This window comes from Triturus cristatus, chromosome 6, assembly GCF_964204655.1.
Source record: "Triturus cristatus chromosome 6, aTriCri1.1, whole genome shotgun sequence".
Taxonomy (NCBI): domain Eukaryota; kingdom Metazoa; phylum Chordata; class Amphibia; order Caudata; family Salamandridae; genus Triturus; species Triturus cristatus.
Window position 1 is genome coordinate 1,003,835,336 of NC_140589.1, and position 27,981 is coordinate 1,003,863,316.

The following is a 27,981-nucleotide window of genomic DNA, read 5'->3' on the forward strand; positions in this document are numbered from 1 at the left end:
AAAAAAGTGCCCACATTTTGGGTCCTATGGTTCAGGGGAGTCTAAGTTCCAGGATGGCCAGATTTATGCCAGTTATTTTAGGTTACCCACATAGGAAGATCTATTTGAAATAAATCTAAGTGGAAATCATTTACATATTTATCTTAAAAATTTGTCATGGATTTATGTAAGTACCTTAAACAATTCTGCTTTAACCAGTACATTCAAATGTGCTTATCATTAAAAAGGCCATATACACGTTGCTTTTTAATAATTTTATATTGCATTAACTAGCATGCCTTTTAAAATATTTTATCAGTATTGCAATGGCTAATGTTGGTTGCAGGACCTATGTTGTCATGATGCTTGTATAAAGAGCCGCCTTTTCTATGAGTGATATGTAATATCCAATGGGGATACCGCTGTGTTCCACACAACATGGGTGGATAATCAGTATAGTCACACATGGTTCTGTTGAAGTTTATTTAGCATCTTTAAAAAATTACAAATCATACCGCTTACCGGTACCCTATCACAAACATTACTTTTCATTAATGATACAGACATGGCTCAGTGTGTGCTTCAAAAGTTTATGCAATATATATTATTAGCCAAATTTACATTCCTTTACTGAACAATAAATCATGATCAGATAGGATGTTTTTGTACAGTATCCTTCAGACAATACAGTTGGCATGTCCACACCCACCTGGAAAAACCATCAGTCTTCAACAATAATACTCATGCAAATCTTTGTGAGAAACCAAGCTCATAGGCACAACAAGCAATTGCACCTTATACACTTTCAGCACTATCAATGTCAAAGTCTATAACAATATGCCAGACAATCAGCCTGAGTCACACTGCACCCTAGGGCTTTCGTCCTGTCCTTTAAATGCCATCTGTCCAGCAGCCCAAAATTCCCCCAGTGTCCCTGAGTAAGTCCCCTCACTCCAGGCTGAATTTCGTACCATCTCCAAACTTTGTTCAACAAACCCACTTCATCAACCATTCACACTCCCTTCAGGATTCCAATAATACCCATGAAATACTGTAAATCCGCTACCACCCCGGGACACCAGTGTGTTAATCACATGATAGATAGGAAAGGCAAGTAGCACACTACTCAAAAAGGAAAAAGAGTACATAACTACAATTTTACAGCTTCTTTACCTATTAATATTTGTATTTATTGGTTCGGAATAGACATTATATGAAGCATAATGCAGATGATCAGATTATGGTTCCAATGAACAATGCCATTTTGAGTGGAAAGGAATGGGTGAGAGGTTGATGTATGATGAGTTGAACAAAAGCAATTACCTTACTTATATAGAGTATTTTGCTGATTATACATTGGACAACTCATTGCATTGGGGTATAGATGACTGTTTAGAATGGTGGATGAGATTCTATGCACTGCTGAGTGTTTGAAAGTGAAAATGCCATTAGTCATATTGGTTCTCAACACTGATTTTTAGTGCAACTTGAAAAGAAGTGAGACTAATGCTGTCCTGTCTCGATTTGAGTTTAGGGTAACCCTTCTCAAGGCTACATGTATTCAAGAGAAGTGTGTTGAATAGTGTTTTAATGTGTAGATGGGAAGATTTGATCTTTTGTGAGTTGAGAAGTATCTACAGTTGCTGTGGTTATGCTGCATGGTTCATGCCACTTTGCTGAGCTGAAGAGATCCCTAAGGCTTTGAGCCAATGGGATTATAGTTAAGTTATTGAGGGACATAGTTGGAGTGGACACAGCATCAGGTGCAGTAGATGATTGGCAATAGATTATTTCTATTTTGGCTGAGTTCAGCATAAGTGAGCAGAAGACAATTTAGTGTTGGTTTGCAATTAAGACAAGATGGTACAAGAAACCATATGAGGAGAAAACATCACCGTAGTGGTTAGACATACGGTAATTTGAAGACATGCACAGAGATGGTATGATAAACAGAAAAATACATTGATGTCACTCAAGTCATAAGGTAATTAAGAGGGTAGGATGTGGAATCAGGACTAACCCGTATGGGGCAACAGGTTAAAAAGTGGGCGAAGAACTAGCAGTCATAGAGATAGAATGAAAAAGAGTCTAGTAGTGAACACATGGTGAAAAGGGTGAAGAGTGTAGCAGAGTAGGATGGCCAAACATGTATAAATCAACAGTGAGCTTGGGAAGAATATTTTCCCCATGTAGAAAATAAAAGTTTCACCAGTGAATTGTCCACCATGTGAGTAGTCCACTAGAGAATGCATGGTGGACCATAAATATACCTTTAAATCTATGATTTTTGTAGATATCCATTGCATACTTATTTTGTGAGTTGCTGAAAATCCATCACTTTTAGTCATATGTCCATGGTGTGTAGATTGATGCTTGGGACTCAACCTGAAAACAAAATGTTGTTATGATTTATGGCTTGCATTATTTAAAACTAGTGTTTTTGTAAATGTGAAGATATTCAAACTGTGTATGTGGAATCTGAGGAACATTGAAACAAACCACTTATAATTTTCTTTCTTTCAGATAAAACTGGTCAACATTAATTCAACTGATATTGCTGATGGCAGACCCTCGATTGTGCTTGGCTTAATGTGGACCGTAATTCTATATTTTCAGGTAAAATAGTTATTCATCTTTAGTAGTGTGCACCAGTGTAATGGAGGGAGATCATGTTGATTGATGTGGCCCTTTGCATGAGAGGTTTAAGAACTGCAGAAAATAAAACGTCTACTGTATTTTGTAGTGTAATTCACTTGGAAAACACTAACACTTCCACTGTGCTCATTGATTGATGGTACATGTAGACACTCTATGAATACTGTAAATATTTTTCAATACGCAAGTATTTATGATTTGCTAATAAAGAATTGCATGTAGCTCCTTGTTACTGTTTATGTATTTTGTAATTATTGTGAAAATATGAAATTAACTGAAACTGATCACCAGTATGGTAATGCTGTACACATTTTTATTCAGTAAGCCAAGAGTACCCCTGATTTACCTGCCTGAAGAGCCCTGGGCCAAACCGGTCCTAAGTTTTTTGTGTTCCGCTTCAGGGAGGACCTGGCCTGGCAGTTCTGGCTGGGTTTTCCCATGAGGAGCAGGATCAAGACTAATTTGCATATGGCTGGGTCCAACCTGAGGTGGCATGGTGGGCAAAAAATGATGGATTGCGAGTGGCCCTAAGTGATTGCCAGTGGCTGAAATTGATTCAAGCATTCCATCCATTACCTTGTTGTTTTTGCAACTCAGAAATAAGCAGACTTCCAGAAGAGTCAGTCACACATAATAATAGTGAAATCTTTGTCAATCAGCCCCTTAATTTTCAAATAATGAAAACATTGTTAAGCATCTGCATTTTTCTGTGCATACCAGTGGACATGTTAAATTGAAGATCGCTTTCTTATCATCCAAAGCATTTGCCTGGTCAGGGACTTGATCAACCTTCTGAAAGGAATGGGAGACATACGCCATCAGTGGTGCTGAGATCAGGCATTCTACGCCTGTTGTTGGTCCATCTTTTTCAAAATGTGCACTTTAGAAAGAAGACCTTCAGGGGTCTTCTATAGACCATCCTTCATGTATCTGGCTAAAAGAGAACTACAACTTTTTTTAACATCTCCTTACACAGTGTCCTTGAAATGAAGCACTGCTTGTATTTGTCTACTGCTGAAGGGTGATGTACTGGTTCTCAAGAATAGTAAATATGTACCTGTGCATTTTACAAATATGTTCACTCTCATCTTAGTCTCAGCAGTGTAAAACATGCATAGGTGTCTTTCTAGCCAAGTCAGCCCAAAAATGTGCAATTGGCTCTAATGCAAACAAGAAAAATGGATCCTCATTTGGGTAACTTTTGGCAATCATAATTGGGGTTTATTTATCATATCCCTGGACCTGGGTGTCAATCCGCCTGCTGCACTAATGATAGCTACTCAGTTGTTAAGAAGTAAAGTAAACAAAATGGCTGTAGTCTAAAGCAGCATAACAGCTTAAATGCACCTCAATATTTTGAGAAACTCTAAAGAGAGGTGCAATACTGGGTGTATAAACGGGAGTGGCTAATAAATACTGCAAACATCATGTAGAAGCATCAGTACTTCAGAATTAGATAGCAAAGAAGCCATAGGCCACTGTTAACGTGATTCTCCAGGCAACACTCGATACAATTATAATGATATACGAAGACTGAAAAAGGCTGTGGCATCGCAGCATAGTGGGTCTTCTCCTTGTCATTTAGCAGCAATGGCAGATATTTTATGTGATTTGGCAACTACTTTTATTGCTCCAATTAGCTGTGGGTGGTATCTTTCATAATCATTTTAGATGGACAGACTAAACTTGACTTAATAGAGAGTGCTGTGGTTACATGAAAGCTTAGTATCCTGTTCATATTCTTTCACAAACCAATTGTAGCAACATTGATAATAAACATAATGGACCATTCTTACCTGCTCTGATATCTTCACACTTGAGGATATTATGTGTTCTACATTCACAAGTATTAAACACAAATTAGGAATTTATCTGGATAAATTGTTTAAGATCCGATTCACAAATAAAATAAGAAAAGTGTGTCCGGAGATCTCCATTTCTGCCTGAACATAATTTTCCTAATTTTTGCTGTTCACCAACATTCCTATGAATATGCCAGGAAAGCTGTGTCATATGCAGGTTTCAAAGTGCACACCTGGGAAGACCAGGTGACTTTTCTATCAGGATACTATTCCCGCTCTGCAGAGTTTTCCATAGCAGAGAATTCCACACAGAGGAATAGAATTCCCTGTTCAACTACATGTATTATGTTCCCTGCCTGCAAATATTTTTCCCCAAACAGAAAGCCAGACCTTATAACTCCACCAAATCTGGAGGAGAACCATTCATCTTCTCAATTTAAAAGATTATTACTCTACAGACTAAGTGGAGTCAATCTCTAACCATTTGCATGGTGGGAAAAAGTTTGATTGGAATTGGAAACACCCATGGACATGCATGTTTCTGGGTGTTTCTACATTTCTAAACTTACAATTTGAACCATGCCTTGACATTCCCACTTTTGACCACCGGCGCGGGATTATCAACTGTAGTGATCTCGACACTCATGGAGGAGCTCTCCACATTTGTAAATAGGATCTGTGATTTCCTAGCAGATGTAAAATTGTAACCAGAAACATCGCTTGCTATATTCTAAATATTCAAAACACTCCTCCTAACTATTGTTGCAAGGGTCAATTTTCAGATCTCTATCTGAAATACCCATGAATCTATTTAGCAACTTTATCTTGTACATGAAAGTGGTAATATTATGGTGTAACTAAGCCACAAGATGTGAGATGTAACACATTTGGACATTCACCTTCATTTTCTCAGATTTGTTTCTTAATTTGTGTACTTCGGAAGCGAGGCTGAAGAAGAGCGAAATGTAAGGCATGAATGGTCAATCTGGTCATTATTCAGATCATTAAGGACCCTTGGATTTCATTACAGGAAAACTCACAGTCTTCACAAATGAATTCATTGTGAATTACCACAACAATGTAATATTTTAAAAAAGCAATTTCCCTGACAAAAAAGATGTTGTTAAAAGATATCATAACTTGAATTCATTTGCTTTATAGCTGCTTTGTTACTCTAATAAGCTTCAGATGATGATGCTCCAGTGATCTAAGCATCAATTACATTTTTTAAATCAATACAGACATCCATGCACTGATTGATTTTTCTCGCCTTTTTGTTTTAAAGATAGTAAAATTGAGCAAATTTACTCTGATAAGGAGAGCATTTAAGGTTTCAGTCTGTATAAACTAATGGCCACTGTCATTCAAATGTACACACTTTCAGTGTAGTATGTGCCGAATGCATTATATTTCCTACCACCTAGTGTGCTGTTTAATTTCATTATATCAAATGAGACACCTTTTATGTGGCTACAATCATGGTTCCAAGCAATAAACCTAGGGGTAAGTGAGCCTGCAGGCCAAGCATATCATTGGAGTGACAGCCCCTTTACCTCCTCAGTTGGAATTAGAATATGGTGGGCATTACTTATTAAGTCAGGCTTTTTAAAGAGACCTTGTTTGGATTATTTTGATTTGGTTGTTTAAATGCAACAATATTGATTGCTAATCATTTCTGACTGTTGTTGGTCAACTCTTGATATAGCACACTGGGTAGTGCAAGAGTGGCTCCTCCCAACTTTACACTAAAATGTTTGACCCAATCTAAAGGCATTAGTGTCAATTAGTGCTCTGAGGATCTTTCATTGCCTTTAAGGAATAGAATTTAATGGGAAGAGTTAGGTCTGGCATCAAAGTGTCAAAATGTTCAGCAGAAAGTTACCCAATGATTGAACGAGTTGTCCAGTTATACAGAAAGTTCAAAAAGAGGACATGCCTGAAGGTTGCTAATGCTCATGAATCCAGGAGAGTAAATTGCGATGTCAAAGCATTCCTTTTCCAAACTGCTGATAACAAAGATAGGCTGGCTTGACACAGGCTTTTGGAGTCCAAAGAAACAATTAATTTAATTGAAGCAAAAAAGTGTAATAAAGCGATATGACAAGATCGGTGCACATTCTATGCAAAGCCTTTTTAGACATAAGGACTCAGGGTTCCCTGTAAAATGGGTCACCCTAATACTTGCACATCAGAGTAATACAATTTAGCAATTGTAGATAATTCAGCACCAAAAAGTTTACTGTCTATGGCTGGAGACTATGCAGTGTTAGCAGCTTATTTAATAGTGCTATATCAGGACAAAACAAACAGTATATGTGAGTCCCAACACTAAACTTGTCCATGGAGAGCTTACTAGATTTTGAAAGGTAAAATTAGCTCTGTTAAATGAAAAAAAAATACCTGCTATAGGGGCTACACCAGCTACACCATATCAACATCTGTACCTTAGTAATTGCAGATGAAGAGCTATCAATGTTTGAAACTCCTCGAGCTGATATACATTTTGATGAAGGTAAGCAGAGTCAGCCCACAAACAACTTCTAACTTTTACAAAATAGATTTTCTAAATAATTTACATGATTGGATTGATGAGAGGTATATAGAAGTCAGTTTTCAAACAAGATTTTAGTAATTTCTCGGTGATTATTATTTTCTTTTTTCCCACAAAGAATCTTGCAAAGAGGAAAACTTACACTTCCAGTTTTCTCTATAAATTGATATATCTCACATGATTTGTTTTAATCAGTCATCAAGCCTGACACTCAGTCACACTACCATATATTCATCAGTTGTTAATTTTCTCTGTCCCTTAGATTGAAGAATTGACAAGCAACCTCCCACAGCTACAGTCTCTGTCCAGTAGCACTTCTTCAGTGGACAGTGTGGTCAGCTCTGAAACTACAAGCCCACCCACTAAACGAAAAGTGATGACAAAGATTCAAGGAGGTGCTAAGAAAGCCTTATTGAAGTGGGTGCAGTATACAGCAGCAAAGTAAGTAAGCAACAGAAAGACCTATATGTTGTACCTGGGCATCTTGGAAAACCTTTGTTGAATTCACACTTACAATTCACAATAGAAATTTTATGGAAGAAAACAAGTACTCATGATCACGAATGGATGTTTTGTATTGCCATAGATCATTTGTAGACACTGATTATTTTCTCTTTATGCCAGTAGTAAACAGCCTCTATTAAGATCTTACCAGACCTAGATTTGTAGCCACACTATTCCGTAAACTTGGGCATAATATTCAAAGTGTGAAGCTTGTTCAATAAAGACCATATTTAAGATACCTACCAAACACAATAGTGTCACAGAGCTTGTCTAAGGTGTCTCTGATTATGTAGGCTTCCACACCAGCAAGAAAGGTTATTCCAATTTCAAAACATGTCATGCTGAAGACTATGTCTCCTAGAAAACATGTTAAAAGGAGAAGAATGAAGACCTAATGTGGACACCTAAAGGGGATGCAATGCAACATTTTGCCCATCAAATTCACCTGTTTAGTAATAGGAGAATTTTATTTATTTGTGTAGTATTCAGATAGTATATTCCCAGTCCCAGGTACAAAGAAGGACTTATGAGCCCCTCATGAGAGAAGTAAATGAGGATCAATACTGAAAACATGTAGACCACAAGTGTCAATGTTGTTGAATATGCATTGAATTTAAAAAGCAAGGTCCTTGCATTTTTATGGAAGGATGGGAGACGTTGCTCTTGTTGAAAATGGGAAAATAGTGAGCTCCAGCTAGTGGGCCAGCTCAGTAAAGGGTTTGTTCATGGTTTTGGATTTCTCTCCATAGCAACTTAATTTATATAGAAGTGCGTATCAGAGAGGGCGTAGTGGCTGTGAGCGAAGAACTGTGAAATGCATTCTCATTATGAGAAATTGAAAAAATATATTTTAATACCTTATTATCTTAGTAGTCAGCCCTTTATTTGCATCAAAATCAAGCAGTGAGGCTCTTACCTCAACCAAAGGTGGTCTTTTCTGATCAACCCAGCTTTAAAAGATCTCCGTCGCCTTTTGGTACCCAAATGGATTATGTTCAAGCTACTCTGCACAGTTTTGGGGGCTTATTCTCGACTACCTATAAAAATTAACTTAGCCTGACATGCCCAGAAACAACCACAGATCCAGTAAACATAGCTCAAACCATATATATTTGAGGTCTCAAGATGGGCGTACATTTAAATCTCCTCTTAGAGAACTTGCTAAGCCCTGTTCTGAGAAATCAACCGAGTTAAACATCTTTCAAAATAAACATGAAAATGATCCTTTTAGAGAGCCCTGTCCTTCCTCTTAGATACACTTTGGACTACTCCTTGCACCTTTAGCTCCACCAAGACAACATTTTGTCTGATATGTGGACATTGAACATTCACTGGCATAATTCCCTGACCTGATCGTTTCTCTAGAACCTCTTCCCAGGCTTCAAAAGCCTTGACCTATAACTTGCATCTTCATAGGATCTAGTACTATAAAGTGTATCTTTGTCACAATCCAGACCTTCACAAATCTGTAGAATAAAACAAATGCATCATACTAACACTTTTTTCATACAGAGACACTATGGACAAATTAATCTAAATAAATAGAGATTGAAAATAAATGTCAGCTTGTCACATATTTATTAAAGGTTTTAAGCGATGAGGAGTAGACTGGGGTGCGCAACAGGAACAGGTGGTCTATGAGGACAGAGGATGCCCCCACAAACATGAGCGGGTTTAATGGGAGTGGCTGGGTCAATTTGTCTGACAGCATACTTGGTATAGAATTTTGGTTGGCGCTTTTCATAATGATGATGTGCTACTTAGGAGTCGCTGACCAGTGTAATTGCTGCTCTTTCTACCGTATTGTGATGCTTATGTGTCAACTGTTTAATCTTACCAACTTTGTGGTTTAAAACCAATAAAAACAGTTTATATAAAAAAAGTTTAAAAAGCAAGACCTCTGTAAAAAATGTATTGAATTGGGGAGAGAAAACAAACGGTAGTTGTCAGTTAACTGCAAGAAAAAAGCAAACTTCTTTCTTTGCAGTAGGTTTTCCAGTTGTCTATGTTTCTCAGTCCTACCTGAAGTCGATGAGATTTATATCTTGGTTTTGTGCACTGTGCACTATTCTCTTCAACTACAGCTAGACTCTATGACACAGCCACATTGGTACACTATTTTCTGGAGTAGCATCATCAAGATTTGTGGGGCTTGGCCTTAGTCTTTTTACACTAAACGACTATATTTTATTGGCACTGATATATGCAGTAATTGTGGCTGTTTTGTCTTTTTTTATGGTTTACAGGCTGTGTATTTTGTATTTTATCTGTTTGTGAATTGATTTGTATGCCTTATGAGATGTCATCTGTTTCATATCTTTTAAGGGTATTTACTTAACTGAATAAGGAGATTGTAGTATTACTACTACTACTTCTACTACTACTATTACTACTACTACTACTATTTGCTGTAATTCTACTCTCTTTCTATTCTCTTTCCATAGCAGATTTGTTTTTTATCACTGGATTGCTTTTTTAATTATATCTGACCTATTGGCCAATTAATGTAAATCTAGCCATGTCAGATATTTATATGATCCTGGTACTGTTTCCAAAATAAGCATAACATGATAGATTGTTTGGTTTTCATCCCATTCATATAGTTGGCATTGGGCAAAGTAAATATGGGAAAAAAATACATATACTTATAACTTTGGCACTCTTTGATAGATTTGCAGGAAATTTGATCATTTTTTAGTCCGTTGAGCCCAGTGCAGGAGTCAAAAATTTAGTGGAGATCCATGAAATGGGGACAAATTCAAAGGGGAGTCGAAAATGCCTTTATTTGCCAATAGCCTAAGTGCTGTGATGGAGTCTCATGAAAGATGAGATTGCAAAACTTGCTCAACATTCTTAAGCCTGGGAATTTATGTACTGGTTCAACCAACAGTGTTCTGCTTTCATAACCTAACATGCCTTGAGTTCATGGTCTTTGAGTATGGGCAATGGCCGAGCACAACCGGCTCACTGGGGTGGGGTCTGGCTGCTGAGCCACTATGATAAGGCCCTGAGCCCACGATACACAGCCAGAGACCAGGTCCAATGGACACAGTGATGCAGAGGCGCGCTGTACACAGCTGGCTTGCTGTCCTAGGACTGATATAGGATAAGGACTGAAGACCTGGCCCTGTGCCCAAATCCCCATGGGCATAGCCAAAGGACGTGAACATCGGGACCGGTGACACAAGGCTGGAGCAGACCCTGCCACTAAAGTTTCATGCTGTGAATAGACATTTATGGTCTGTAAAGACATACAGTTAGAAAGATGGACATCTATAATGAATGGACATTCCTTACTTTTATGGCAGGATTAATGTAGGCCAGTGTCTCAAGGTTTACCCATTTTTCAATTAAGCATATTATATGAAAGGTTCCTGTATTTCTGCTATGGTACCTATTAATATTTAACGGTTGATTTACCACAAGGTCGATTACCATGTTTATAACAGATTTCTTTGGTATTCAAAGGCCCAGTGCGGAGTTCTTATTAGGCCCTTGTGTCTCCACCTTCTATATTTTCCTGATGAAAGACTGAAGGTATCATACCTTCCTCAGGTGAATAGACTGAAGGTGTCAACCTATTCCTTTGAGCACCCTCTTTGTTCAGAGGTTGAGACAACTGGATTTTGATTTCTCAAAGTGATTTGGCCTTTGCTGATTTGATTTGATTTATAAGTTTATATAGCGCATTGAATCACCCTCGGAAGGGTATCCCAGCGCTCTGGATTTGCAATGAAGCATTGGTCGGAGTGTTAGTCCGTAAACAGGGCAGTTTTCAGGATTTTCCTGAAGTTCCAGTGGTCCGGGCATTGTCTTAAGGCGAGGGGGAGATGATTCCAGATGAGAGGAGCCAGGTAGAAAAAGCTTTTTCCTCCCGTTCTTGTTTTTTTTATCTTGGGAATAGTTAGGAGCGATTTGGAACTGGAGCGCAGAGTCCGGTGAGGGAGCTGAGATTTTAACTTCCCCAGATTTCAATGTTGCATATGTTTTAGGTTATTTCTGCATGTTTGATTACTTCCACCATATTCCCCAAATGTAGTGGACGCAACATTGTAGAACAGGTTTTGGAACTTAGATATGTTTTTCTCTTAATCGCTGATTCTTTCTTTGGGTTATTGAAGTTAACCGCCCACCCCCCCAAAAAAAAAGTGCCCTTGTAGCTACTTGATTAATTTGTTGTGCTGAAACTAAAGAGACTTTTGGGGAGTAGATTTTCATTAACTACATTATAAGAGAACTATTTACTAGCCAACACAATGATATGGTTTTCATAGAACAACCATTCTGTGTCTAATTCTTTAAAAATATTTCATTTCTTCTCTTAGAACTGTATACCTTCCTGGTTCGTTTTTTATCAGAAATAAACTCTGTCAGTAACGTTCTATATTGGCTTTCCCATTCTAGCGGCTCATGCACATAAAACAAGGCGATCTTGTCTTGCATTTCTTCTTAAGTTGTTCTGCGATGATGTGTGGCTTTCATGTCAGACACTATCAGTTCAATGTTGTTCGCTCCATTTTCTTTAATTTTTTTGCCTCTCGCTCTGTAGCTTCTTTTAGATCAACAATTAGAAACATGGGGGATTTCTTAGCATGTCAGGCTCAGCTGGAAGACAGGGACCAGGGAGACACTGAACTAAACACCCCACACAAGAATATGAGGTGTCCCAAACAGCACTGTGCACTTTCTAACAAAGACAAACCAAGGTCAGGTGGATGGTCACTGAATATGTAGAAAAGTAGAGGCCTCAGGGTACCCTGAAAACATCAGCTAGCTTCCCTCTGTTATAGCTGGTGACCATGACCATGCCTGATGAAGATCCTACACATGCAAGCTATGGTATAAATTATGCTGACATGTAATATGTTGTAAGTTTGCAAAATCTGCTGAACCGCCCGAAAACCCTCACGCTACAATTCTAAGCACTTGCATATAATATGGGCAGGGGAATGTGGAATGAATGCCACCTACTCTGACGTGGAGGCTCTCTGTAGCGGAAACCCACAAACTACAGACACCAGCTTGCCCTTGTGAAACAAATCACTATAAAGACAAGGAATCAGCGAATGCAGTGCTATGGTAAAACACATAATATATATTACAACTTAACTCCTACAATGAGCAATTGAAAAACAAGAAGGCTTACCTTAAAATACAAATAACAAATATTTAAAAGGCCTACGGATACCCAATGTAAACAAATGTAATTATTTTGCCATCACTTTATCCATGTGCTGCTCTGAATGCAGGAAAATGTTTAAGAAGGACAGGCTACCACAAATAAACCAACTGAACATTACCAGTTTCAGGGTGCCGCGTGACAGTGTTAACTAATGAAATGTAATGCATGGCAGGAAGACTGCACTTCACAATGAAGTTATGCCATGTTCTTTACCCCTGATGGGCCAATTATGTGGCCATAGGTAGAAACACGTAATAGTATGATGTCTGGATTAATGTCAAGGTTTAGTGCACAGCAATTACGTAGAGTGAAATGCTTCCTTTTTAGATAACGATTCTTGCCTTCTCATAACACTGGACACTTCTACCAGCCCTGGTTCAGTGACATCAAACCCACTTACGCACTTGACTTCAGGTATCCAAAATGAAAAATCGAACTCCAAAGAAAAACACTTCTTCAGCCCGGTAGCAACCTGTACCAGATAGCTTGGGGCATATGTTCAAGGAAATGGCGCGGCACTGTGGCAAATTTTGCAGCGCTGCCCTGTGCTATTCCCAAAATGCAAGAATGTGCCATATTTACAAGATATGGCACACCCCTGTGTTTTCCCTAGCGCTGACACTAAAAATAGCAGGCTAGCACCAACACAGACACCCTTGTGCCATAGTGCAAGGGTGCTTGCTTTGCAGGGATGATTGTTTATGTACAGGAAGGCATCCCTTCCTGCACGTAAACAATCAATAATGGTGATTTTCTTTTTCTATGTGTGCTTTAAAATGCAACACAAATAGAAAAAGCAGAAACGATGAGAAAGAAAAGTATTTATCCTTGTTGCACCAATCTTATACCTGCTTTTCATGGCGTTAGTTTTTGGGACTGTCTCAGATTTCCAGATCCTTGTGAATCTGTGGCAGCATCAAAAAGCAATGGGTGTTGCGGTGGACACCCACAACAACACCCATTGCACACCCCTTTCACGCAGATACCTGTGTGAAAGGGCACCATTTTACTAAGCGGTGTTAGTGACTTAATATCACTTTGTTAATATGGAGCAGGGCATTGCACCACCGTAACGTCGGTAAAAGTGATGTTTCGGTTGTGCAATCACCTTGTACTTATTTTGATGATCATGATGAGAAGGGAATTTATAGATGGTAAGAGATCCTCGAGGGTAGCCGGTGCTCATTAAGTAAGTGTAGAATAGACAGGTGCTATCATTGTGCTCCTCATTGCCCTAGTATGAAAAGATCATGCTATACAAGTGTAAATAAAACACACATTGGCAAAGTCAATAGGTTTTGTCTTTGTGACCTATTAGCTTAGCCAAAGTGTTTTAGCCACGCTGCACAGCATATGGACACGCAGGCCAATTGGGAGGCAGCAAAGCAGAGTGACAATGAAGCCAACAAATGAAAAGTGGGCTCCAAGGCCTCCATTGTAAACGTTAAATATTAATAATAATATTAATATTGTAAACCCCTCACAGCAACAGCGTACGTGCTGTTATCAGGTGTAACCTAAAAATGATGAAGCCTGGCAGAAAGGATGGTATAGGGGCCTCCCATATAAGGACCACACTGCAGATCGAAAGGCAAAACAGCGCAATCCTAAAGCTCATACTTTCACAAATATTTGCTAAGAAAAACTTTAATAAAAGCACACAAATGTTATTTTCCAAGCAATATTACATTACAGGACTATCGTCTTATAGTTACTATCCTCAAATGAGATCATTTCTGATTGGGCGTTAGTTCAAAAGTATCGGTAAAAAACACAAAAGTATATTAGGAATACTTATTGACCAAATTATGATTTGTTTCCCTGGCACTGAACTAAGAAAATCAATGCTTTGCATATTGACGTGATTGAATGTATTGTTAACTACATAATACATTCGACCTGGTGTCACTAATCCTATAACATTTCGACTGTACAGGAGGAGAAGAACGCCAAGGTAAGTGGAGGCTAGATCAGCTTTACCAATAACTGCTCGACATTGTCACTATTTGCTAACAGTAACACACCTGTAGAATGTTTATAACAAATGAACACCCTTTGCCTATTGCTTTTTTGTGACAATACGCTAACCTGTACTATGCTAGGCCCTGTTCTGCTACTGCTAGTACAATCTAACCTTGTACTTGTGTTGGTCTGTCCTAAATACCTTGCTATTTATATATGTTCAGGAGAGGAGCGAAAGGGTTTGTGTGACACCCACACTATGTTTTCAAGATATGAACACATGCATATGTCTGAGGGTGAGCCCCATGGGATGCTTCTAAAGAAAACTATCATACAGCAAATACAATATTCAAGGGTTTAATGCACAGCATTGTACAGTCATCTACAAAGAGTGCAGATGATCGCTTTTTGGACTAAATAAAAAATGGCTCTAATAAATCTAACATAAACTTTAGGACATCTGCTTGAACTTTATCAAGCAGCTGGTGCATTTAATGGAAAATATGGAACAAAATACCTTTTAACATGGACATAATATGAGGATTAATGCAAAGTCTGTGACCTCATTCTGTGGCTCTGCACAGATATGGAACGGGGCCTTGTGCATGAATAGAGTAGCGCTGTCTAGAGCACGTGCATTAAGTAATTCAGATCATACACTAGCTCTTAAATGCTTACTGGGCTAGGTCCTTTCATGACTGGGTCGGAGTTTTCAGACCCCTGCTTCTTCAGGAGTCAGATTTCCACATCGTGCAGAGTTTACCCACCATTAAGCTCCAGGTGCGATAAAGACGTTGACTTTAGTTAAATTTCATTAGGTCAAATCTGTCAGAATTTAACAGAGGAAAAGTGTATGGTATTAACATTGACATGTGGCTTTTGGTCCAGTAAGCACCAAAATCCTCCTGATATTCCCCAGACACTCGGAGTAGATGAAATGTATTGCCCCAATAAAGTCCAAACCACCAACAGATGGATTTAATCTGGTGCGGTAAGCAGCACAAACTCCACAGGAACACTGTAGTGTATGTACTGTAGACAGCTACATATCATTGAACACATACACATGGTCTCTTCCTGCTGCTGTCAACACAGGCTTAACTGGATCATGATACTGCCATGGTAGTACAGAAATGTGGATCTGTACCTGTTCTGCAATAGCCCGGGAAGCGCTTCGGTTTCATGCATAATTTGTTGCGCTTCAGAAATGCACAGACCTCTGATGCCCCTATGCTCTCTAAAAGCCACTTTGCCGTTTGCACTTACCCCTAACTCTCCATTTTGTTCAGTCAGCCTCAAGAACACTCTGTATTCTCCTAAATGCCTTGGATTAATGCTGTTGCTATTTATATCCCCTCACTGTTTTAGTAAGTGTGTGTTGCTGACTTGGGTGGGAGTCCAGTCATTGAAGGAAGTGTGCTGTTTTGTTAGTTCTGTAAAGTAAAGCGGTTTGTCATGTCAGTCACAGGCGGCTCAGCTCTGAGCAGGCGCAGGAGTGCTAAGCTGTGTAACTTGACACCAACAGACTTGCTGGTAGCAAACTGACATTTTGGCTGATTGCTAGTTTGCTACCACCTTACCTTACAAGTGTTATTTTTTTTTTAAAACTGTAATGTAGCAGCTTAACACCACTTTTATAGCAAATGTGAAGATGCCACCAAGCAAAGGTCTTGTTGTGAAGATGCTACCAGACAAATCTGTTGTTGTGAAGATGCTACCAAACAAATGTGTTGCGCTGTTTGCGTTCCAGCTATTAATAAACAGTAGGTTTATGAGTCAGTAATTGTATATCCGTCCCTAAGTTTGTTTGGTTAACTGATTGACGTATTGCGTTCAGTGTGCAACAGTCGCCATTTTTCAACCATATTCTGAATCCTTTCTCTTTTGGGTTGAATTCACTTTGCAAATTTCTATCATATTTCAAGGAGAGTGGGGATCGAAGTCAAAGATTTCGGGGCGAGCTGGAGGGACGGCATTGCCTTTCATTCGGTCATCTTTGCCATACGCCCAGATTTGGTGAACATGGAGATCCTGAGAGGCAGACCAAACAGAGTAAACCTGGAGGAGGCTTTTGCAATCGCAGAAACACAACTTGGGATTCCAAGGCTGCTTGAGCCGGAGGGTAGGTTGTGGTTCTTAAGCTACATTATTTACTGTCCGCAGCCACGTGGTTGCTTTTTTGTTGATCAAAGAGGTATTTGTCACGTAGATGAACATTTATACCTGTGTAGCCAAAGTCATGTTCCTGATTTCCCTGTAACATAATATAACTGACAACTCAAAGAGATCACTTAAAATGAACTATGGTGGCAGCCACTGTTTGGGCTGACTGGTGTTTTAAGTGGTTGAACAGCTGGGGCAACCCTATTTTACCACCTTGAAAAGTGATAAATGGTTACTTGTCACAGGAACTTTCAAGGCACGGGCTGCCTTTGATTGGAAATAGAGCAGTGTTAGTTGACATGTGCAAAGTAAACGACTAAACAGAACACAATAACGTTCACAAAATACCACAACACCACAATTAAAACATGACATGGCACTTTACAACAAAACAATAAAAACAGAAGACAACACAGAAATCTCCAATACAACAAAACAAAATCACATTGCAATAATGCAGAACAAATAGACATCACCACAAAAAACAATAGAACACATTAACAGCACAACAAAATACCACTCAGCAAATGTGCACAAACATTATTGTAGCACAATGCCACCACCAATATACTGGTATCACAATAGTGTGGTTTAGAGAATGCACTACTGTAATAGCTCCAGTCAAAAATATTTTGTAATCAGCTCCCATTCTTCTAAAGTTTTGAATACAATTGATGAGATTGCAGTTGGGCAATATAGAAGCTCACAGTACTCTTACTAAAAACATAGCCTCATTTTTTAGGTCTAAGCTCAGAATGTTTTTGAACAAAAGTAAAGCAGCTCTTTATGAAAATTTGGGTAGCTAAATTCCTTATTTTCTGGTGGTGTAAAAAGAAGAGGCATGAATATACTGTGTGTAATTTCAGGTGTTTTGACTGCTGCAGCAGAGGAGACATGCAGATGTCATATCTTTGCTGCAGGTAAGAAGTACTGCTTGGATAAAAATCTACTAGTGTAAGTGAAACTGGGCACCCCCAATATTCCAATGGAGGCCTGGGTATCCTAGGGAATTGTGAAACACTGGTTCCCAATGATTAATTCATAAAACAAAGAAGGCTATTCTATGATATTTGATATTACGAAGCTTAATGGAATTAACAGCACATATCATAGAATAATATAGATTTAATGCCACATATCATAGAATATTTTTTTGTTTTATGAATTAATCCCTGTACACCACCATTCTCTCAATCCTTGGGTAAACATCTAGTTGCTTGTACTTATTACTTCCACCTAGAAATGATGAGTTAACGTAGGAGCAGTGGTAAGGATAGAGTAACGAAAAAGATTATTTGGTCTTTATCTGAGTGTATATACACTATCTTTAATGATTGCTAGTAGTAATGCAAATTCCACCAGTACCCTCAAGTGATTATCTTATCAGCAGCCATCCAGCAGTATTTTCTGCTTGTCAATATTTTGCCCAAGTGGTAATTCTTGCTGCCTCTTCACTAATTACCCTTCAGCTTTCTGCTGAATTCTCAGTATTTAACCACCAAAGGTTCCTCTAACCACACTACATAATATGTCACTGTCCAAAGTGCATTTTGATATTACTGCCAAAAGATCACTAAAAAGACTAATTCAGATTCACTCTTTAGGCTGAATTAAATGAACTGCAGTTGACAATTGTGCTTCTGGCCAGATACACTGATAGACAAAGTTTTTGTCAAACATCACAACTCACATTCACCCACAAATTCGTCCTTCTATTCAGTTTCCTCTTTGGTCTGTTGTGGATCTGCAGATTTTTACTTGAAAGATCCCCTCCCCACAGACTGTATCCACTGTAGGTAGAATCACCAATTCATCAAAGCACCAAAAATCTCAATGATTAGGTTAACCAAATAGTCTGGATTTGAAACATATTTTGTGGATCCTGGGCACCATCAATCACTGTCACACAACTCACTTTTCAAGGAATTTTGTTCAGCTTTGAGAAGTAAACACCAAGGCCTGGCTGAATAGAAATAGCTAAACAATTCTGAAGTTCGATCCCTGCCCGACCTTAGTCTGAGGAAAATTTGTACCCGTTTTGGCTACAGTAATGCACAAACTTAATCATCTCAGGAGAGTCTCATGCCCATGCCCTTAAATTCTTTATGGAAACCTCTGACAATTCAAAATGTAAGATTATTTCAAATCTGTTCGTTATGTCAAAGGCCAGGTGAGTAAAAGAGTAGCTGCCGTACTACCCTGAAGAATGTCACATTGCTTGATAAAAATCATGTAATGAAGGAACATTCAGTCTTGGTAAGACACATGACACAAGTTGTCATGGGCATATAATTCATGGAGGACCAACAGGTGTAATATTGTTGAGAAATAAAGAAAATGGAGGATCTAAGTTTGTCATCCTCTGCAAGCTTATGATGGAACCTTTGGACTGAAGGTTGAGAACGTCACTGTCTCCAACTGCCTTGAATCTTTGCCTTACAGCATTGTGAATTTTGCTCATGGGTTGCTGCTAACCTTAAAAGGGTCATGGCGGCATTAGCCCTCATGACGATTACACCATGAACTACATGATAACAAAGATGCAATTAAAGAAGTACATTGAAAAACGTAGTCAGATGCATTGTGATCCTGCTGCTTGAAATGGACCTGCTGTCACCTGGCATCTGTTTGAAAGACCTCCGAGATAAATTCAAACTGAATCTTCAGAATGATCAAGTTAGGGTTAGGAAAGGATGAGGAGATTGTTATCGACCCCAAATTCGATACTATCCCTTGAAGAATCATCCTTAACGGTGGAGGATGATTAATGCACCGCACTGCAGGCTTTTGATCACCCGGCTTGCTGCAACAATTTGTTTCTCAGACTCAGACTGTCTCCTTGCAATTGTTACACACCTCTGTTCTACAATTTCTGCCCTTTTGTTTTTCTGAGGAAAAGGATGGTGGTCACTCTGCTGGGGTAAGACCTAAAGTCACCATCCACATGCATCAAGATGAATGAGTTCCAGGCAGTTGCCCATTGTGTGTGTCTCCAGAAGAAATAGTAGGTGGTTTTATCTTTGTGTAAGGGTAGATGAAGTCCAGGACTACCACTATATTAAGTAAGTGTAAGCCACAGTATGTTACTACTGCCCTTCCATTTTCTGCTGGACCTGATGTCCCCCACATCTCTTGAACCCAAAAGAGTTTGTATTTGACTTTAGTGGGTCCTTTCCAAAAGATTTAATGGCTGCAATTTTTAGTTCCATTAGGACTAAAGTATACTGAATAAAGAATTATATATTTCACTGAAGAAATGGTTTATGTGTTGATTTGTATTTCGCTTTTAATAATCTCTCTAGGGCCAAAAATCTAAAATCAGTCCAACTGCAGTGCCATTCCTGAAATGTTCCCTTTGTCTCTAGCTGCTGTCCTAGAGTTTTAATTTGTTTGTGGGCCTCATAATCACCAGAGACACAAAAAACTGTGGAATTGGTGCTCCCTAGGGTCACACCTTTTTCTTGGTCCTGGAGAGAAGAGACCCCTTATTCGTATACCCACCCTTTATCCTAAGGGGCACACCTTAGCACCGCACCTGAATCATCTTTGCAAACATTAAAATACGGCTACCACTGACATGACCCTACGTGATTTTTAGTGTGTATTGATTATGATGAGGATTCTCATAAATTATTAGGGATATGAATGATTGCGAGCATTTGTCATATACAAAATGGAAATTTGTAAGATGGACGATTAGTGCTGCCCACAGAGGGCAACCCCATTCTTCCACCTACACATATGGGTAAATTTACTAAAGTTTACACAGACCCTGGGCGCAAAGTGAATAAAATGTGGCACCCATTTTCTTTACATAATAAAGGCCCATTCGCACAGCAAATAATTGCATTGCTCCATGTGAGCAGCTGCTCATACATTCATAAATAAACCCCATAGTTTCCCACTATAGATGTCTGTGAAGGCTCAACTTGAGCTTGTGCATGCAGGCTCACCTTCAAGGCATCCAAAATGTATCACTGAGAAGTTATAACTGACCTCCGCCTAATATGGCTAGTACCTGTGAACTACAGATATGCATTTGTACTAATTGGGCCTTCGTCTGCTGCCAACTGCCAACTTTACCATATACAATCTGGAGCTGCCTGGCAGCTCACATAACTGCTTCTGAACTGGTACTGGCATGGATTCCTTGCTGCTGAATTAACTCCAGATTATAGATCAAAAGTGCTGCCCACTTTCCTCCTGGCTGGGGTTAGATCAAATTCCATCTGAAGCTGTGCTTGCCTGCTCTGCTGCTGTTATCACTGAGCTTTGAAGCTTCAAGCCTACTTTAAGGAGTCCTGTATCTCCAGACAGCCTGACCCGTCCCTCACCAGAGACGGGCAGCCAGAGAAGTCAACCTTGTAAGTGTATCTGACAATGTGGTGACTCAGCCAGGTGAGCTAGCCCCTCTTTTTACAACTTTCAATATTGTTATAAATTCCTTTGTTGCTCTTTGGCTGTGCCAAACATGGTGGTTCAGCACTCAGCTTGCCAGCTAGTCACATCAAGTCTCCTATGCAATCCAGACTAAAACCCATGAGCTCTTGGCCCATTGCCCCTGTCTGCCTATTGGCACCTGGAGGACAGCGTATCTCCACCATACCCCGATGTACATGGACCAACATTGTCCCCCTGCCTTGCAAGTACCTGTAATACTGATTTTGCTGTTGCATATGATGATTGCTACCAATATGATGTTGGCATCCACATATGTTTGTAAACACCATAAAGTACCACAAAGTAGCCTAACAGATACAAATATTCTGTTTTTGCAGGACACTATTTTTGATCTCCCATTCTGGTCAACTGTTTCTATGTCCATATGTGTTTGTAAATAGTTAGGTTTGTGTCATCTGGAAACTCTATTCATCCTGCATGCATAGCGACTTTATTCTTCTGCTTGTAGTTAGTTCTGTGTACGTTCCAAGCTTTGTTAACTTATACAGCAGTTAGTCAATGTCCTTAATTTTACTATTCTTTTAAGTTTACAACTACCCTACTGCTTTTTAATGCTCCCCTTTGAGGCCAACCATTCTCCCAGTGGGAGCCATGATTCACTTTAGTGTGATTTGTCACATTGGAATAATATAGCAAAGTTTAAATTACTGTGTGTATTGGTATTTATGCTATAAATATATTTAATATCATAGTTAATGTTACAAGTGTTGTGTATATACTGTTGTTAGCTAGTAATTGATACGTTATTGCTGCTTCCTTTAGCATTGTACTATACTCATACTTGTTCCGTCACAGACACATCTCTTGAGTATTGGACTTCTTACCCATACTCGGAGAGTCAAGGCTGCTTAAGTGACCATCACTTTATGTTGTGGACCATGTACCTTGAGGAATTGTTTCTGAGGACCTTGTGATTTGTTTCATTTAGAGAGCTCTGTTTCCCTTGTACCCATTCTGGGCATGCCAGCCCAACATTGTCCATCATTGGATCTTCTTGGATGGAACAGGTAGAAAGGCGTGTGGATGTGAGAGTTATTGCTGAGTGCTTTTTGGAGTTATTTTTTAACAGGTATTTCTTAACATTTGAAGTAGGGGGTCTATTCCCTTAATATTGATCGATCTGCAAAGTACCTCAGTGCTCAGGGTATCTCTTCCTCATTTCAATGGCTGTAGGCTCTCCTTGGTTGTGATTACATAATGCAAACGTGAATTCTTGTTGCCCACAAATGAAACGCAGAGAATGTTGTAGCTGTCAGGGAATGGTGAAGTCATAGACCTTCTGCAGGTCGGTTTATGCAATAGCTTTACTTCATAGAAAATGAGCTAGGACTAAAGGAGTCTAAGAGCTATTTTCTAAAGCTCAGGTCTTCTTTTCTCCTTTTCATAGAAAAAAATTCAAGGCCTCTTAGTGAAGCTTGTTAAACATCACTATTAGCGAAGAATATAGATATCATCATCATCAAAACTTTATTTTGGTTGTCAAACCATAAACGTACATACAAGGCACAGAATACTAAAAATGGACACAAAGGGTAATTAAAAAATTCAAAATAGACAATTCAAAAAATGACCCTAAAAAGTTCTGAACACACACATAAAAACAAACCCTAGATAAAATACATGTCTCATTAATTTTAGAAGCAGATTTTTCATATGTGAAAAGAAACAACCCGCCTGCGGGACAGCCACTTCACACCTGCAAATTTGGTACAGCACAAGCATAAAAAGGACGGCTATCTGAGCTGAGCATACAAAGAGCAGTGCTATGGCTACTTGTACCTAACCTGAGATTTCAATTTAGAACCCGTTTGACAAAGAAGCGTACATCAGAGATGATCAAGAGTTTCAATTTCCAAACTAAGCTATCAAAAGTTAGTAGCAAATGAGACACCAGATCAGATGTGAGGGCCTCTGTACAGTCCACCATACAGTGTATTAAAAGGCACCACAGTACCTTGAAGAGTCATTCAGGAAAGTGGTGGAACCAGGAAGCAAGAAGATCTGTTCATCAAGCAGAACACGTGCTTGACTGGTGGGAACAATATGCAATCACTGCCCTAATTCAATTCAATAAGCAGATGATCATTGCAGTTTTAGAATTCTACTTAAGAAATCAATCACTTCATCTGCCACTATCTTCCTTGATGCAAACTCATTGCAGAATAGTTCACAGTCATAAAATGTGGAATTAAGGCATCATACAGAGTTCACTTGAAGAACTTGAGAAATCACAATGCTTTACATGACATCCACTTCAGCAAAGATCAGCGTTACTAGAAAGCACCTCTTATCGTAACTTAAGACCCAACCATTATCTCAGTGAAATAGAAAAAAATACCAATTAGTGTTGAACACGAAGTCTATGTTTAAATTCTGTAGACTTACTTGTACTTATGTCTGGTTTTAGGCAATAGATAAGGCAAGAGAAAGATGCTGACTGTGGCAACAAGTGTAACCAAACTTAGAGGACTCTTAAAGAAATATAACATATTGAAATCCACTTCACACAAAAGTGTCCTGAATTCGGGAACCTACAAACTACTCAGTTCATCAACTTTGTTATTATAATTACCGGAGACATACCTTAAAATGTATCTTATCAAACAAACATAACATTTACGGGCTGCAGCTGCACCCTGCTGGATTGCATTTGATTATTTATTTGCTTGGTTTGAAGAAATGGTTATTCAGCTTCCTCCAAGGCATCCATCTCTCACCCCCAAACAAAAAACAACAGCTGTCATTACGGCAATCTTAGGAAACTTCAAAAGAAGGAATAGTTTCTCATTACAAAACATTTTCCAATTTGGAAGCAACAGCAACAAGCAACAGTGTATTCAGTGTTTGCTCCAATATCTCCACCATTTTCTGTACCTGCCATTAAACAGAACCTCTACCTGGATGTGGGAGACTTGGCAAAAGTCACCTTCTATTCATGATTAAGGCATGAATGATTATGATTGTTTTAAAATGTAGACATACATAAATTATTTTCTGAATTGCAGGATGAGTCGTCAATTAACTCTAAATTTCAGTCTTGGATCCCAAATACGTGTTGTAGGGTACTGACGGAGGGGGCATACTCCCTTTTCCCAATAACATCCTACAAGTAGCTTGTAGTTATAAGGTAATTCCCAATGGGATGCAAATAATGATCTAGACATGAAATTACTGCTTGATTCCCAGGCCTAAAGCAATTTAATTTGCCAGGTTTCCAGCCAGTAAAATCAGGTCCTGTAACACTAGGCTAATCATGATTGGATGTAGCAATATCTCACCTGGGAACGCCGCTCAGCCCCACTCATAACTGGGCCCATAGTGCAATTTGGAGGGGATTTATTTAACTGTTTTTCTGGGGACTGGCTGCTAATATCGGATTCTATTTGCAGGTTGCATGCCAGGGAGATTTTGGCAAGTATCTCTGATTCTGGTTGTGATGGCACAGCCACTATTATGATCCAAGATTTATTTCATTTAATAGACAACCTTCTCTAACTTTGACACCCTGAGAAGCTATATTTAAGATGGAAATTCACATAAAGAGGTATCTCCCTGATTTACGAATAGCTTACTGAAGTCCAGTGTAAAATAATGAAATGATTTATAGTTTCAGCATTAAACGGCTGGAGTGATCTGCTTTATAGATATGTAGAGAGTGAATACCACTACAAGCCTTCTTTCATTCATCTCTATTGCTGAAAGTGTTGAATAGTTATGTTCCCTTGCGATTTCTCTTTTTGCATGATTTTGCTAAATTCTACTTTTATGCGGATCATTGTTTTAAGTGTTTGGTTATTGAGTGGTCTGTTCTTTTTCAGATGTGGACGTGGATAAGCCAGACGAAAAGTCTATTATGACCTATGTAGCGCAGTTCCTGAAACTCTATCCTGATCCGCATCATTCCGCTAGTGGTGGACAAGAAGATGAAGTAAGATTTCTGACGATTTTCTTTTCTTTTACTTTGATTTCATACCTTGATCACATGCTTTCAGGGATATTTTGAAACCTAGAAAATGTGATACCTTCCTGTAGTTTTTGACATGCAGGACGGAAAAGTATTTGAAACATGAAAATTTTTCTGGACTTTTGGGAAAGCCCCTAACAGATATTTTACCCCAAGGTGTGTCTAGATATTTCTCTTATGGAAATGTTATTTATAGATTAGAAATAAATCTATTAAAATAAATCTAGACTTTACCAAATACCTATTTTGTGCTAGGAACTATTATGAGATGCCATTTTCTTGGCAGTTTCTAACCTATGATTAAAAAAAGATTAAATAGTGTTTATTCTTTGATGGCACTGAAAATGTTTTTCCAATAATTTAACAGGTTCTCACAATAGAAGTTGTCCATCTATTACTTTATTTGCAATAGATTCCCCAAAAGAACGTTTGTTGTATTATCTTGTGGTTCTGTAGCTCTTGTCTAGTACTTCCAACATCGTAGGATGAACCATGTTAGCATCAAATTAATTTGTATTGGTTTGTTTGAGCGTTTGCTTCCACAGGATAATCAAGACACAGGAGGTCATTTATAGGTTCCTGGATGCAAGACATCCAACAAAAAATGACAGATGCCCTCTCTTTCAACTGTTCTACTCCACTACCCCATTTAGATGTGGAGGAACTCTGGGTTTCTGACAGTGGAGCAACTGGCTCCACCAATGGAAAAACTTGACCTGATGGTCTCACCACCCCTGGGCTGCTAGGTCCGAGGGATATTTGTCATGTCCTATTTGTGGAGAAAAAAAATTCACAATCTGCTTCCCAACTCGTACCATCCCCAACTTCTCCCAGTGAAAGCATCCTGCGCAGCCACTGAACTGCCTTTCTGAAAAAGAAAAGCAAATTCCCGAATGGGCCAAAACATGACAGCCCATTCTACGTCTGCAGTTAAAAAAGGTGCATTTCCTGCCTGATTTACATGACCCACATAGTAAAAACGTGTAGCGACATTACCCACCCTTATTCGCAAAAAATCCATTAAACGCATTTGCCATAGCCTGAAGTGACCAAGAGGTCTACACTGAAAAACTCTATCTACTATGTTCATTAATTAAAGTTCAGTATCTATTTTCCTTCTTATCACTGAGCACGTGATGACAAAATTGGTATGGCAGCATCCTACCATAAAGGTTTTTTAATAAGTATTTTCCAATAATGCCACAAATTATGCTCTGATTAGACATAAGTAGCTTTATATGTCGCATCAGGATGCTGCAAAATGTGTCTATGCCTCGTGGGCTATGGAAAATTAACACATAGTTGTTTTGATACTCCATTAAGGTCCATACTGGTAGCATTCAACGTCTTCTTTATGAATTTTTGAAGAAAGTACTTTTTCAGTACCTAGGTGGCTACGTATTCAAATGCATTATTCCAAACCTTGGGTAGTGGTCTTTGCAGATGCCCCATAAGTGAACTTACCCTAAGACGATAATGTCCTTTTGCTTCCTTCATGTGTTCCATATTGGAGTGGATGGAATAGGGAAGGTTGCAGTCTGTGTGTGTGAAAAGCTCAGTGTCAAGGGGCTGTCAATGCATAATCTCTAAGGGCAGCTGTGACCAAATGAGAAAGACAAAACAGATACTATTTTCACTAAATGAGCTGCTTACATTTTCACATGGCATAACAAGTCTAGACATGTAATTTAATTTTCCTTGATTTTTTTCTAGCACAATCCTTTGGACTTTTATTTGTTCTGAGATAGGTTTTATTCATTTTTTTGACATATATATTTAACTAATTCTACCAAAACGTGGTAAATATAAGCAACATTTTTCACGTTTGCTGTGAAAAAACAAGCATATTGATGTGGAAAGGTTTCCGAGTGCATCAGTGCTGTAATGTAATATTTGCAAATTACATGTTTTTAAAGTCGTATTGCATTTTAAAAGCTCACCAATAGAAATATGGTTCGATGATTTCAGTTGTTTTCTCAGGGTTTTCTAAAGAGCTTTGGGCTATTGAATATTTGTCAACAATAGCATTAGAAATCCTTCAGCAAGTAATGGCGAGGAGCCGCGAGGACAAAGCTCAGTAAAAAAGCACTTTAGAAGCCTATTCAACACTGTAATATTATACTAGGAATCTAATTGTGTCAGAATCATCTTATGTGCTTTTATAAGTACAAAGCTGATCCTAATGTGTTCTTTTCAAGAAGTCGATTGAACAATTTAATCCAAATCATTATTATAAGCACATACGTTTGTGTAATATTCCACTCCTTTCACTCCCACAACTCTGATTATCATTTTAAGAATTTTGCATTTGGAAACAGATGGCGAGGCAGCACTTTGTGCAGCAACAGTATAATGACTGCCATATTATCAATCATTTATTACAGCAGATGCTCACACTTGATGGTATCTGGGCACTTCTGTATCCCACCAGGGCCAGGTTTAGAGTTAAATCTGAACTGGCATCCTGAGAGTGATGATCACAGAAGGCATGAGGAGCAGCCCAGTTTGTTGCCCTACACAGATTATTAATTGAGACATGCTTTATTTACAGTTTTAGTCCATGCGTATTGTTTAGCAGCGACATGCTGCTGTTTTGCTGCTGAAGAAAACTTGTGTGCTCTACAAGCATGTAGAATACAAATATCACAGCAGAGTGCACAGAATTTGACCAGTCACCTAAAACAATGTGCCTATCGGCAGCTACGGCGCCATAGGATGATTGGATGACATAAAACAAACACTTGTTCTAGCTAAATGA

General features: G+C 38.8%; 1 protein-coding gene across 1 annotated transcript in view; it reads left to right on the forward strand.

Moving 5' to 3' along the window:
• Positions 1-27,981, forward strand: part of SYNE1 (spectrin repeat containing nuclear envelope protein 1) — a 1,959,630-nt gene that overhangs the window by 444,518 nt on the left and 1,487,131 nt on the right. Inside the window, exons 6-9 of the mRNA XM_085611789.1 lie at positions 2,503-2,595; positions 7,250-7,428; positions 16,561-16,757; positions 25,078-25,187. Of these exons, the coding sequence (XP_085467915.1) occupies positions 2,503-2,595; positions 7,250-7,428; positions 16,561-16,757; positions 25,078-25,187 (579 nt within the window). The remainder of the gene's footprint in view (positions 1-2,502; positions 2,596-7,249; positions 7,429-16,560; positions 16,758-25,077; positions 25,188-27,981) is intronic.